We start from the raw sequence: 16,045 nt of genomic DNA on the forward strand, positions 1-16,045 counted from the left end.
GTCTGGTCTACGGTGGTGGCAGCAGAGATGGAGATAAGTGAATACAAAAGTACACAGAGGCAATAATGTATACAAATATCTAACACAATCATCACTGATCTAGAGTTTGGGGTGGCCATCAGACTCCAGATGGCGGGGCTGAGGCTGAAAAGGGTAAGGCTGGTTCGTGCCTGAGGCCAAGAAAAGGGGCAAAGCTGTGTTTCAAAGTTGGTTCTTGAAGGTGCCCAAGTTCCTGCATTTTCTGGAGTCCCACCACACTTCCCAAGGAAGCAGACATTGCAACTCTATGGCCAGTGAGGCACACTTCTTGCAAAAATAGTAATGAGAACGAGATTCTGATCAATGTGAGCATCTTCGAAAGAAAACCAAGATCAACTCCCATGACCGGTAATGCACTGTATTCAAAAGCATGCCATGAAAACTTAAGTGCAAAGAAATAAAGCTTAATAAGAAAAGATAATTATCTCTTGCTAAACACCAGCAATGAATGAGTTTGCTACTTCACTTACGTATTTTTCCGTTTTTGTTGATCTTTAATAAATGCAAAACAATGAAATGCAATTATGGCATTTTATAGCCTCCATGAAGCAGTAAATATAGGAGAATTAATTTTAACTTTTCTGCCAACAGGCATTTTTCAGGACCTATCTGCATACACAAGAGGGAGACAGGATTGGTTTTACAGCGGATGAAATTGATGGCCTCAACAAAATGCATAAAGTACTGTTTTCATTTTACTTTGGCAAGAGTAAGGAGATGGTAAATTAGTGAAATGCATAAAACAATATCTGAGAAAATCATATGTAACAAAAGCTATTTCAAGAGAGCCATTAGGAGAAGTATGACTTGAAGAGGGCAATTTTGTCAGGAGGAAAAGCCTACCTTTCAAACACTGGAAAATTGGAAACTAGAATGACCTCAGTGCAGGTCACAGCTCCACCACTTACGTGTTTCTCGATTTTGGGTCTCAGTCTTCATTAGTTTAAACTCTCGTATTTTAGGGATGTGTCATAATTCAGGCGCTCCATAAATCATTGTTACTATTAGTAGTATGTACTTGAACTAGTCTCGAAGTCAAAAACACAAATATTAGCATTGTATGTTGCTTTTATTGTTGTTATTGCTGTATTTTTATAAGCTTTGATTTGGAGCAAAACACTCTAAGTCATCCCTAAATGGGTTAATGTGATGGGACCATCTGTTCCCCTATATTGAACTCTTCTATAAAACATTTCCTTACACACGCTTCTTGTGAAACATTTACACGGGTCTTGTCAAGGGGGAAGGAAGGGCTCCCCCTTCATCTTTCTCAATATGATTTAGTGAGTTAATGTAACTGTTTTTTTTTTTCAAATCCTCTGGAACAACTTGCAGAACACATACTTTTGAAATCTAATTTGAAGTCACGCTCGCAGCCTCTGCGGGCGAGGGCTGCACCTCTTGTGGGAGTCTGTATTCCACAGGTTCTTTCTGGCCCCTCACCTAAATGAGATTGATGATGCACAGGGGAAATGGTGTAAAGGATTGTTTAAATATTTTGAGTCGCTGTAGATTGATGTGTTCTCTTGGTTTTGTGGTCAACCTACAAGTTACCGAATAATAATTTAGGGTGGGAGCGATGTGGGCACATGCATGCTCATTTGTTTCTGCTTATCCTTGGAAGCCAAGTTCATGTGTATGCCTTTTTGAAGAAAGTAAAACTGACATTAGAGAGTAGAAGGTTTTAGGCTTGGTGCTAATGACATAAATTGGATAAGATCTGGTACCAAGAGGAACTGACATGTTATTAGAAGGACAGAAAAGAAAAAGGAGACAGGCTATAACCGCTAAGCTATGTAGACAGGACACCTTCCTAAAGTCTTTACAAAGTCTTTCCAATGTCTTCCAGGCCTTTGGATGGGGTTTGAGAGGATAGCTTTTCCTACATTGCGTGTCTGAGAAACACTTGTAGGCACAGCATGCCAATGTATGGTGTGGCGTCTGTGTGTGTGCGTATTTGACCTAATAAGTTTGGGGCATTAAACAAAGTTTAGGGCATTAAATACTACTTAACTGCATTAAACAAAGTTAAATGGTATTACCTTATGCTGGTTTTGTTAAACTCTGAGATTCCCTTGCATTTTTAAATACATATGAATCACCAAAGGACTATACGGTATTTGGCATTTACCAAGTTAATTATAAAATCTTTTAAATTTCATTCAGAGAAAACTATAGAACCAGTGGTAAGTGGAACTCAGTTGGAAAACTCTTCCTCCAGGAAAATAAACAAGAGGATGCATGTTCAGTCTAGGAACTGCTGTTTATGGTAAGGGAGTATCAGGAAATATCCCCGTGGGTGTAGAAGATGGAGAAGGCGATATAGTGTAAGAGAGTTGAGACCTCAAAGCTATGTTAAAACTGTGGGTATTATCCTATTAATGATGTTTGCAAAGCAAAGCAAATGATGGCGTGTTTAGGGGAAAAGTATTGATCATTTTAGAGGTGTAATAAAACACATAAAACATGCAGAGCCTAGCAAAATAAAACAGGAGGCAGGAGGAACTGGAAAACCCAAACTTTTGTATGAACACATTTGGCAGGAGCCCTTCCTCTGTATTGTTTTACCTCAACTTAATTTTAGTAAAGGATTGGCATGCAAAGGATCAAAAATATCCAAAAACTGTGTGTTAAATGGCTATAAATGGTGCTTATACTTGAACTATATTATACAGTTTTGACATAATTGAGAGTAATTGTTATAGTTTAAATTTTAGTATAATTTCTCACATTTCCATATTTCTTCTTTTTTTTTCAATTTATCATCAATGTCAAAACCTGCTTTATTTTGTATGCATAATTTTTTTTCCAAAACCCCTCTGTTAGGGAATGCTTCTTAACATTTTTTTTCCCTCTCAGTTATGGACACCATTGCGAAAGCTATGGATTTTCCCTCATAGATGGGCATATATAAATACTTTCATGCAATTTTTACCTTTTTAAAAAATGTATGTGTCATTGGTCTATAATCCTATTTGGTTATATTAGTTTGGGGTATAAAATATAGTGATTCAATATTTTTATATACCTTACAATGTGATCACCCTATTAATTCTAGTAATCTGTCACTGTGTAGATTTATCACAATATTATTGACTATATTCATTTTCTTCCTTTCACCCACTTCTCACCCCCTCTCTCTGGTAACCATCCTTTGGGTCTGTGCTTCAATTGCACTGTCAAGTTGAGAGATTTGAACCACATGATGCTCATTCATGCATCATCTTTTCCTTTTCCAAGTTTATAACTACTGCACTAAGAAATAGAAGTTAGTATTTCAGGAGAGCTCATACTGATCATCAGGAAGAAACAAGCAATGATAGAAGAATAAGTAGGACATCAAAAATGAGTGCTGTTCTTTCTGCACTGCCTTTGACTTCCTCCGCTCTCACTCACCCCCTGAAAGATTTTCTAAGAAAGAGAAACTTAAGTTTTACCTGAGAAGGTAACAGAATAGATGCTTATTCCCTTGGGAAACAATCCAACAGTTGTAATAGATTAGCCCTCTCTCGTCTTGCACACACTCGCAAAGAACTATGACTTCTAAGCCTCCTTTGCTGTGCTATTAGAATCAGAATGGAACTTTATACCTATAAAACAAAGTATGTGGGCAGCGAAAATGGTTGAGTTCATCCTTATGCAAAATCTTGAAGGTCTAAGCCCTGACTTAAACCAAATACAGAGAATATGAATGTCAACAAGATTCTGAGGCCTGATCTATTGGGGCAGGAGGATGCACAGTTTGTTATCAGATATTTCTGGATCAGATGATACATAGAATGTCCTTGACACACTATGGTTCTAAGTCTCCTCATACCTCTCTCTCAAGGTCATGTGAGAATCAGTGATGATGCTAAAACATGCCTAACACAATTTAGTTCTTTATCCACTCATTTATTCATTTAGACAATAGTTATTAAGTAACCACCATGTGCCAACATTGTTGTAATATCAGTGAGAAGAGAAAGAAAAAAACAAAACAAAATACCAACTCATCACCTAAGGAAAAATCAACGAACATAGACAAGAACTCGCAGGGGTTATTCTAATAGATCCCATGATAGTTTTATGATTGTTAACAAATAAGATCATCAGAAGTGTGTTTGTTTGCTGGGTACATGCCTTTTAAACAGTTACTGATGACAGGAATGGCCTACTGCTATGACATATTTTTGAGTTATTATAAAATAACCTGAAATAAAGTTTGATAAATTCTGCCAATGAATATCTGACTTAGGTTTAGTGTTATTGAGAAACAATGAAGAGTTCTCTTAACAACAGAGTCAGAATGATGATAGGCCTCCACGATTCTCATTGTTTTTCTGTTTTGTGCCTTAGAAAGGCTGTTTCAAATCAGTAGTCTCAGAAAAGCAAATAGAATAATGTGATTCTGTAGACATCCAAGAATGGCCCTGGAATTCCCTTCCTTATCCCAACATCCACTTATGCTTTGCTTTTCTGATAGAGAGATACACTAGCTTGCAGCTTCCCTTTAAATTATTCCACAATAAATTATTAAACATTAGATTTTTCCCATTGTATTCTAACTCTTTTGGTAGAAAGGAAAATATTTTAAGTACATGCATCATATGTACTCCTAAAAACGTGTGAACTCTCTAGAATGTTTTTTGCCATATTCATGACATACTTGCCCAATTATAAAAACTAATGGATTTCATGATAGCTTTCAGTGGGAAATACATGTGGTTTTCCTCACCATCTCTTCAGTGTGGCTGTAAAATTTTGAGTGAAGGGGTCCTTCCTTGAGTGAATCTGTTCTTTTTCTTCTATTAATTTAAGCTAAGTGTGTTCAGTTGTTATTGCATCAATTAAAACTTCATCCTTTTTAATATGGATATCTCAATACATTTTAATAGTATGAAGTCCTTCAAGTGATCTGCCAGGCATCTACTTGGAGATAAAATGACCAGACAGTGGCCGTCTGCATTAAAATAAAAGGAAGTGTCGGAAACGGTTTAAACCAGAGTCTTAACCATTACCGCTTCACAGGATATTTGGAAGTTGATTTAAAGATTTATCATTTCATCACTTTTTCCTCAACACACTATGTGCTGCGCTTGGTGTGAGGTTGCAATGCAGACTCTCCGAACGACTAATAATGTGGGTGCTCAGAACACCAGTCTCTTTCCAGTGGGCTCAAACAGCTCTCAGGCTCAAGTCTGTAGTAGAACTCCCTAGAAGACTGTTTAAAATGTAGAATTCTATGCCCACCCTGAGACTTTGTGGTTCAGTAGGCTTAAAACGTTGCACGTATCGCTGAGTGACTGGCTTAAATAAAGGGTGGAAAAAACATGTTCATTGTATGTGTAATATTTAGACCCAACTTCTGAGATGTGATATAACAGGTAATCATACGTCTTTCTTTCAGGTAAGATAAAGCACCGCATTTTTTTTTTCTTTTGATAGTGGTGGCTTAATTAATCAAATAGCTCATGAGATACACCAGCCAGCATGTATGATTGTTTTTCATGCAGATTACTTCCGTATAGAAACTCAATCCATGACGTATACTATAAAAATGCATTTAGTTATGAATGATTTCCACCACAGAATATCAAGAAGTCTTCTATTCGCCTTTATTCTTCACATGTGCTCACACAGTGTAGGACTTATTTGTTCAACAAACACACCTGGGAATAGAAGCCCTTCTGAAACAAAATTGGGTAAGGGGAGGAGTCCACATCTGCTCACAAGTAACTTCTTGCCCCTCTGTTCTTTCAAACTGCCTATAAGAAGGCTCTTATCAAATTCTCCCGTTCAGTATTCCTACATCTAGGCTGTCCACGAAAGAGTTATCAGTGCTCCACAGCTTCTCCCCTGGTGCTTTTATCTTTCATTTTTATAAAACTGCAATCCCAGGGCATCTCTCCACACTTAAATGTCAAGGCAAATGTGTGAGGTGTTTCTATAGAGCAGATATAATGGCATTTCCATACAATCTGATGAGGTCGAGGGCCTCTCTGAGTGACATCAAAGTTGTACTTATGAAGGTGCTCTGTCATTAAATAAATGATAGTGACCCTAAAGACAAAACGATAATCATGATGACTAATGTTCTAACATTCATTAAGCATTTACTATAACCTGGGCACTATGTTAAGAAACTGGCATGAATTTACAGCATCGCTAGTCGAAGCAACCCTAACAGAACAGTACCCTCATTATTTGTAATTTCGGAATGCAAGGACATGGAGCTTCAGACTTCAGAAAAAAACCCCTTCATGCCATGCCATGAGTAAAGAGTGAAGTTACAACTTGTATCAAGATGACTCTATTTCAGAGTCCATCATCTTAATTGACTACTCTGTCCTAACCATGAGTTACATTTTGTGCTATGTTATATTATTACTCAAGCCAAGTACAATTACAAGACAGTTCATGAGGTCCTCAACAAAAGTAAAACACCCACAAAGTAAGCTATGTTTCATTTTTTAAAAATGGGGAAATAGAGAAGTTATTTCATGCATGCTTCAAAAAAACCTTAATGCACTGCTTGTCATATACATGTGATTGATACAATGCAAATCTCCAGTTACAGAAAGTGTTCTGAAATGGCGATTCTTGCATTTATTTAGGTGAGAAGGTACAAGACAATGAGTCACTTTCCTGAAAAGAAGTGATCCATTGTTTCCTCTTTAATGAAATTGGCGAAGTTGAATGGGATATAATTGTTCAAACAGACATAGTATATTAGGCATCACCCTTACAGTCTCTAAATTTCATAAATGTGAGAGCATTTGCCTGTTAATTTTTTATGGTAAATTTGATATCACCTTGACTGTCATGCTTCATAGCATTTCTTGTAGAAATTGTGTTGTAGTTATTCATAATGAAGTATAAGCTATAATTTTTTCTACATTAACTATTGCCCAGAGTTTTATATTGAAGTGATTAACATCACAGAATCATAAATATGAATTATTAAGCTAATTCTCTGACATCCCAAGAAATAACTTAGCCCTAAGTTAATGCAGCTTTGCAAATGAAAGAAGCACATTCAACCGGCACCAATTCCGAGTAAGCATATCTATCCAAACAGTTCTCTGTACAGTGGTAATTCTTCTAATCCCTATAATTTATTCATCTCAGGATACACTCCGAGGCATTGTTTGCATGTGTTATCCACTAGCTTTGAAAACAGTCTTTATTCTTGGGTAGGAACAGATGCAAGTCTTCAGAAAGGTTTGTTAAGGTGATGTTTGTGCCGGGGAATGTTCTATAATATTTGGCAAACACTTGTAACCTGATGAGAAAAATTAAAGAGAAATTGTGAGGATTCAAGATTTAATTCTTCTACCTCCAAGGTGCTCCCCAAAGCCACACTATACTCACTGTAACAATTCCCAATCCCATTCAAGATGCCTGTCTATACTCAAATTGGAAAGAAACAAATAATTGTCCAGTAGGAATTTTCAAATACTTTTTAATATGCTATGGCGAGCCCCCAACACCAAATGGACACAAAGACAATGACCTTAATTTTCACCAATTAATTAAAACAGAGGTTTGAAAGTGACGCATGTTTCTCTCTATTCTTGGTACCAACCATCCATGACAATTTAGAAAACTGAGAAAGATTCCTGGGACCAAAAGGGATGTCGCTCGACTTTTAAAGGCAGTTCAAACCATGGATGTCATCAGAGATGCTGATGCCAAGTTTTATGTTTCAGGTCATTCAAACAGTGAGTGCCATGGACAAGGACGAGCCCAAAAATGGACATTATTTCCTATACAGCCTTCTTCCAGAAATGGCCAACAATCCGAATTTTACCATCAAGAAAAACGAAGGTAAATATATTAGCACTGTGAAACAGGGTAGATTATAAATTGGAAATTAAAATGTGAGTTGACAATTTCACTGAAAATATCAATAACGTAATTTCATTCATGAGCAGTTGACATCCAGATTATTTGCTTAATGGCATAGTAACAGCACCACTTTCCTTATTTCAATATTGAAATAATAGACAAGAAAATTGTTAATTCAAATGCTAATTTTATGCCAAGGCATACATACTTCAATCATTTTATTTAAAAAAAAAAAATAAAGTGGACTGTAAGGTCTAACCCTTTTGAAAGTTCCAAGAATTTTTGAGATATCTGTTAGGGAAGGATCTGTCTGGCTTATACTTTGCATTTGTTACGATTTAATTGCATGTTTATGAAGTCTTTAGGGAAAGCCTAATCTAATTGTGCTTGGTGTGTGGGTACATATTAGAAATATGTGTTTTAAACCTGTACCAGCGTTTACAATAGCAGGTAGGTCAGAAAATCATTTTCAAAGGACATTCCTTATTTTGGAACGCATATGAACTGATTTTATTAAGCATTTCACTCATGGAGAATATTTAATGTGTATCATTAGTTCTTAAGAAACAAGCTTGGATTGTTTCCCTTAACTATTTTCTATTACACATAGAGGTCATATATTATTATAAAAAGTCTCTGAAGGGAAGGGGGTTGGGGAACTGGGAGAAAAAGGATTGCAAAGTACAGATTGGTAGTTAAAAAATAGTCATGGGGATATAAGATACAATATAGGGAATATAGTCAATAATGGTGTATTAACTATGTATGGTGCCAGGTGGGTACCGGAAACAAACTTTATTTTATCCGTACATCTTTGTTTACTAAGCTGCTTTCTATTTAACAAGGAGTATTAACTGTTTATTCTGGCTCAGATGTGTTTAGCTCTTAGTTTTAGCTGTGTTAGAATGATTAGCAAAACAGATGTATTGTCTCAGGCTTTCTTCTGGCTTTACTGTAGGCATTTGTTTAGCTTTAGGAATGGTCTGTATAAAAGCTGTGCTCAAGTAAAAGAATAAAAATCAGTTCATGGAATTTGTTTAGATTATTTATTTTTTATTTTAACTATATTTTATTGATTATGCTACTTCACTGGTCCCAATTTTTCTCCCTTTGCTCCCTTCCACCCAGCACTCCCTACTCCCTCAGGCAATCCCTATACCATTGCTCACATCCATGGGTCATGCATGTAAGTTCTTTGGCTACTCCATTTTCTGTACTGTACTTTACATCCCCATGGCTATTCTGTAACTACCTATTTGTACTTATTCTTAAAAAGATTTTATTTATTTATCTTTAGAGGGGGAAGGGAAGGAGAGAGGGAAAGAAATATCAATGTAGGGTTGCCTCTCATATTCCCTGCTGGGAACTGGTCTGCAACCCAGGCATGTGCCCTGACTGGGAATCGAACCACAGTCCTTTAGTTTGCAGGCCCGTGCTCAATCCACTGAGCTACACCAGCCAGGGCCCTATTTGTACTTATTTATCCCCTCACCTCTTTACCCATTCTCCAACACTCCCTAACATCAGGCAACCATCAAAACACTCTCTTTATCCGTTATTCTGTCTCCGTTCTTCTTGTTTGCTTAGTATATTTTTTACATTCAATTGTTGATAGATATGTTATTTATTGCCATTTTATTACTCACAGTTTTTATCTTCTTTTCCTTAAATAAATCCTTATAACATTTCATATGATAATGGCTTGGTAATGCTGAACTCCAGCCTTTTCTTTCCTGGGAAGCTCTGTATCTGCTCTTCTACACTAAATGATAGCTTTGCTGGGTAGAGCAATCTTGACCGAAGGTCCCTGCTTTTCATGACTTTGAATATTTCTTGCCAATCCCCTCTAGCTTGCAAAGTTTCTTTTGAGAAATCAGCCGACAGTCTTATGGGAACTCCCCTGTAGGTAACTAACTGCTTCTATCTTGCTGCTTTTAAGATTCTCCCTTTATCTTTAACCTTTGGTATTTTAATTATGCTGTGTCTTGGAGTGGGCCTTTTTGCATATATCTTGTTTGGGACTCTGTGCTTCCTGGACTTGTGTGTCTATTTCCTTCATCAAATTAAGGAAGTTTTCTGTCATTATTTTTTTCAAATAGATTTCCAATTTCTTGTTCTTTCTCATCTTCTTCTGGCACCCTTATGATCACTGTTGGCAGGTCAATGGGAGGGATTTACCCAGGCCAGTCAGCTGCAAGGACTGGCTGTGACTACTAACCAACACCCTCTGCCTTCCGTGGAGGATCAGCTGTGGTGGTGCTCCAGTTTGTCTGTTGCTGTCCACTGGATGCACAGGCTCTGAGGTTTCCTGGGTGGTGCAGATGAAGGTGAACCCCCTCCTGTGTTTTGCCTGGGGCCACCCTGCATGAGCTATAAAGCAATTTGAAATAGCTGTTGCTTGTGCTTGGCTTGGAGATTCCCGGGTGAAGCCCAGCTGTGAATCTAGGCCGACTGCTGCGAGTGCTGGGTTGGGGACCGATTAGCAAGAGGTATAGAGGCAGGGGGCTCACTGAGGCCAGCTGTTGCTTGTTTGAGAGAATTTAGGAAGTTGTGAAGCATGAGCCAAGACCAACCATTTAAATGGAAAAGTTATGCTTAACAGTTTGAGCGGGCCCATAAGTTGGGTGGGATGGAGTCTGGGGATCTCCAAGGTGGGGCAAACAGTGTTAGACAGCTTGATAGAGTCTCAGGTATGGCACCCACCTGCTGGCTCTGTGGCTCTGTTGGGGGAGGTCTCAGAAAAGGGACAATGGCCTCTGCCTGCCTTTCTGTCTGGGAAAAAGCTGTCATCCAGCTCTCACCCTCATGCCAGACACTTCAGTTCCTCCTTGTTGGCCACTGGTGCCTTTCAAGTTGCTACCCTGCTCCTGGAGGTCACAGGGAATGAGTCTGAGGAAGTCCATGTGTGGGTTCTTGAAGGGGAACTGCTTGGAACTCCAGAAGTTTCTTCCACTGACTTAATCCCTGCTGGTTTTTGCAACCAGAAGTTAGATGGACCTATCTTTCTGCCACTGGAACCCTGGGCGGTGGGGGGGTGGAGAGGGTTGTGTGGGTCTGAGACTCCTCATTCCCATGACACCCCTCCTGATTTTTATCCACCACACGTGGATGTGACACCAGCCCAGTCTGTGTCTCCACCCATCCTACCAGTCTGGATGGGTGTGGTTTCTTTAATTCCATAGTTGTCCGACTTCCATTCAACTCAGTTTCTCACAGTTCTGATAGACGATGGTTCCGTTGTTAGTAGTCACTTTGACGTGGTTGTGCAAGGAGGTGAGCTTGTTGACCTGCGCTGCTGTCTCACTAGAAGTCCTGACCTGGGTTGTGTATTACATTCTCTTTCAAGGAAGTAGCAAATTTTGATACAACTTCTGTTGTGAGATAAAAATAACATTTTGCTGCTCTTATTAAATATATTATGGCCTTACCTTTTATTATAATGCTACTTAGTTTGGGGGGGATGCTTTGATAAATGTGGATACATTACAGAAAAGGAAATGAGAAAGTTGTCATGGAGATATTCCTCATTCATCTGACTTCCACTCTTATAAACTCCAAAGAGACAAAATCCTGTTCTTTCTCCTCAGTAATGGAATAGTCATTTTGTTTCTCCCTTAATTAGCAACTCTAATCCAGGTACACTGCCTTTGTTTTTCCGTTAACACTGTTTTCCGTTACCAAGATTTCTTTTTTCTGGAAGTCACATAAGTATGGCTAAGATGAAAGTCCCCTCAGAAATTCCGAACGGACCTGACAGTCCACACACGTGCACTCCGTGCTTACTTTGATTGTGAGCTACTAGGTGTTGGCCATTGTCTTTGCATATAAAATGCCCTACATTTTAAAATTCTCTGTGAAGAAATGGTTTTTCATCCCAAAGGTTCTGAGCTTTTGGAGTTTTCTGTGCGTTCTGCAGTTTCAAGATATGGCCCATTGAAGGCACTACATAAACATACTTGAATGGGTGAGAAGTTGTGATTGGGTGTCAGTGAAAGTCTGGTTTGGTGATATGTTTATTATTCACGAAACCCTTTTAAAGAGGACATTTGAGTCCCATAGTGAATGTGTGACATATGTTTTCTCTAAATTTTGGAACTAGTAGAAAGTAAAAAAAAATTATGCACTTAGGTAACCATGTTTTAGCTCTGTTGTATATTTAAATAAGCCTGGTAATAGAATATTTAAAGGCATGTGGGTTATCTGTTTTATTTTGGAACTAGAAAATGGAGGCTACAGATTTGACTTACCACACAGATCTGTGTGAAATAATTGAGAAAAAAGGATGTCAGGGCCTGTGAAATTCCTCAGGACAGGAAGCAATATTTGTGTCACAATCATTCATTGTAAGTTGTGTGTATAATTGTTTTTCAAAGAATATCAGTGTAATTTATTACTTCAACTGGGACATTTTTGAAAGTAAAGGGGTCTCTATTCATATTTATATTTATGCCTGTAAAAACCATATACTAGGACTATCTTATGTTCACAGTAGGACCTATGTTCACTGTGATTATGAGTTTAGGACCCAAATATTCAATATTTCCATAGAATAAGCTATGAACCCACTGGTCTTTGGAATAGATATGTCAAGTTCATACTCTGTCTCCCATTTCCTTGTACTAGAAATTTATGACTTTTGCTCCATAGACCACTGCTTTTTGTTATCTGGACAGTTTCTGTGAAATATAAAAAGCAATTTCTCTCTTCTTAACATGTAAAAACAAAGTCACGAAAAGAAAGTGTCATATTTAAAATGCTGGGGATCAGTACAGAAATAGATGTCTCGTGAGACTGTTATTCATTCCTTGTTGTTAATATGATGAGACAACAGACACATGCAAAACCAAAAGTCAATATAATAGATATTATTTATTTTAAAACTGGTGTATTTTATGTTGAAAACATGGAAGGAATCAAATGGTATAATATGGCTAGAATTTTTTTTACAATGGACTTTAAAATGGTCAGTACCTGATGTTTCTCCCCTGAGAGCATTGTAATTTACAAGACCCTTCAGACCAGATGAAGGTTAAGATTTTGAGATAGCTAAAGCATTCAAATTTGTAATGGGTGGGTGGATGATCCCCCTTTTAAATTAGATCTCTAAAGTAAGTGGTTTCAGTATTTGATGTTTTCTAAGAATCTTGCAGCTGCGTCTCTCAGCTTGAAGTTACTGTGATCTTCTTCTCTCATATAGATTGGTTCTACTGCAGTTTTCAGGCAGCTAATTCAAAATCAGAGACAAAATGAGATAGAAATTAGTTGTCTCTTGTCTCCTACACAGTTGGGTAACTTCACATGTAACTCTTGTCTGAATATATGAGAATCATATTTCTGCTAAAATAAAAAGAAAACCTTTAATATGATTAAAGATGAAAGCCAAGGTCAGAAATGTGATGAGTCATTTATATCACAGGTACATACCAAACAATCATAATACCTTGAATTGTCTTAATTATATGGCCCACACAATGTTTTTTCCATTTGTCTGTTGGGTGAATTTAGAAACTAAAGGAGTTTTGCAGAATGCTTATCAGTATTGCTTTTCTTTGCTATTTTTTAAATTGTTGCTCACTTACCATTGTCCCAATTTTTCCTCTGTTGCCCCCTACCCCACCCACCCCCAGTATTGGTTTGTCCCAACTGTAAAAGTGGAAGATTCTCAACAATTAAATATAACAAGACAGGGAAGATAAATGGACCTTTTACAAGTACAGAAACATCTTGCCAAAAATTTTAGAGCTGCAAAAATCTGACCTTATCCAACCTGCACTTTGTAGGTAAATGATTTGACTGGAATTGCCAGAAAGCAGTCTGGTGAGATGGGAATCTTCGGGTTTTGTACTGAAGTGCCCTGGTACTCCTCATTAGTCTGTTCGGGAACTTGTGATGAGTGCCAAAACCAATGAGTACCAAACAACTTTTCCCATAAGAAGTTCTATCTGGTCAGCAGCATCATGATTCATACAAGTTCTAACAAGTGCTGGGAGTCCCAAGCAAGGACATTTTTTTTCCTCATCAAAATGCAATGAGTGCTTGGGTATGACTGTATTTGAATGAAGTGTACAGATACTGTAAAATATAAAACTCTGCTCTCTAAGGAGGGCCCGTGGGAACCAAAAGTAAAAAAAAAAAAAGGTAGATAGTAAACTTGACCTTGATTACAGCTTGGTTAGGTTTCAGAAAAGACAGCAGGGCAACCAGAGTACCTGATGACAATAATATATTTTCTTTTCTTGAGATCTTCTTTCTGACCAAAATTCTATTGATAAGAATCACACCCTAAAGGCATAATCATGGTAATTGATTTGGATAATATAGATATCGACTAAAGCTTTGGAAGAGATGCACTTTGGGCTATCTCGATGTCCATAACATGGTTACCTGTTTAGGATATAATTCATGTTTTGTTTTGGAGGTTTCCATTTCAACTGATTGTCCAATTTCAAACACTATGTGTTTTATGCATTCCTTGCACGAACACTAACCACAGGCAAGTTATTGTATTTTAAGCCTCAGTTTCTTCATCTGCAGTGGCAGGATAATAATACCCATCTGCCCCCTAGGTGTGCTGCAATGGATGTGCATAACCAAGAGCTTAGACAGTTCTTGGCACAATGTGCAGCACCTAGAAAAACACTCATCAGTGAATGGGGCACAATCCTCGTTACACGAGGCCACTAATTCCTAGATTCGCATTCTATATTCTACATCCTCCAGCTTATCGTTCTCAACATGGTATCTTTGCAGCTTTAATCAACCCACTGATTTTTGAAGGTTGTAGAGTGTTCCTGAAAATGGGCTCTTTGGCAATTGAGAAAACCCTGATCCTCACTGGGATGTATTGCAAGAAATCTGCTTAGCAGTGTGTTGTAGTCCAAAGGGTTTTATAATAAAAGGATAAAAGGAACCAAAGAAGGAGTAGGAGTAGGAGAGGGTGGGGAAATAATGAAAATATTTGCCAGCCACAAAAATAACCATAGGATTTCTGGATCTGATTTCGAATATGAAGGCTTTTTTCTTTTCTCTTTTCCTCATTTGCCAGAATGAAACCCAGATTTCTGGACACAGTGGCTAAACCCCAACTTCCAACTGGTTAAGATTGCTTTCCATTCTAGCATATCAGGTTGTTTTAAATCACCCCCGATCTTCTGACACACATCCTCTTGTGGGGATCATTTTGCATAAGCTGAAAGATTAAACAGTTGTCCTTTCCTCTTTTGAATAATGTCAACGTATCCGAGTTCTCTTGTCACAAAATGAAACTTTGCTGCCTGAAAATGAAAATGGATTTCCCTGGTCCCAGTCCTGCTGGAGTCGACCTTCTGCCCTCCATCTCTCTCAGGCTGAGTCCTCCTGCGTTCCTCTCCTGTACTCAGGGTGTAGAGGTTGAGACAGACAGTCTTCCTCACATCTCTCTTAAGCCAGCTGTGCCCCATCTCGGCTGAGCTGAATCTGATCAGCCTTCCTGACGACCCACATAGCAGAAAGGGCCACCTTGTAAGCTAATTGTCCTCTCTCGGGCCACCTCTGACCTCCCTAAGTTCTTTGATTACTCCAAGCTGCTTTGAAGCTAACAGAGGACTTTCTGAAATAGCATGTCTTTCCTCAAGTGGCCTTTACAAAAGCCTCCACCCCTCAGCTAACCAGATTCACTATTATTGGGTTTCCCAGGCAACCACACCTAAGCAACACATGAAAACTGTGCTTTTCTAAGGGTGATAATAAATACCTGTTTGCTGATCCTGTCTACTCTGCTCACATAATGGGCCTTTCCACAATAGCACACACAGCACTAAACATTGACTTAGAGGTCCATCTCATTGAAAGTTCAACTCTTATCCGTATGAAGCAGGGCACTTAGTCTCAAGGTTGCATTGTAAAAGGCAGAGCTCAATTTGCCTGAAACAGGAGGTCCAATTGGGATCCCCAATATGCAGAATTGCATTATGCATACATGATCCAAAAAATGTTCTGCCTCAGTTGTTCATAATTTACTGCTTATGCTTCCAGCAGTGTGCCGTTGACAAAAAGTCACTTATGTTTCTTTTTGTCATCTAAACTGTAACTAAGGACAATGTGTAGGCCAGAAGAAGAGATAACAGAGCTGTACTTCTACTTTCCAAGTCACCTATGACTATTCAGTTTGGTCCTGAAAACTAGGTTTTCTTTGCTG

General features: G+C 38.3%; 1 protein-coding gene across 1 annotated transcript in view; it reads left to right on the forward strand.

Moving 5' to 3' along the window:
- The window catches only part of CDH8 (cadherin 8), a 339,116-nt gene that overhangs the window by 273,243 nt on the left and 49,828 nt on the right, over positions 1-16,045 (forward strand). Inside the window, exon 10 of the mRNA XM_037041593.1 lies at positions 7,731-7,848. Within this exon, the coding sequence (XP_036897488.1) occupies positions 7,731-7,848 (118 nt within the window). The remainder of the gene's footprint in view (positions 1-7,730; positions 7,849-16,045) is intronic.

The sequence above is a fragment of the Sturnira hondurensis genome, unplaced genomic scaffold (genome assembly GCF_014824575.4).
Source record: "Sturnira hondurensis isolate 20B ecotype Veracruz unplaced genomic scaffold, ASM1482457v3 Scaffold0003090, whole genome shotgun sequence".
Lineage (NCBI taxonomy): Eukaryota > Metazoa > Chordata > Mammalia > Chiroptera > Phyllostomidae > Sturnira > Sturnira hondurensis.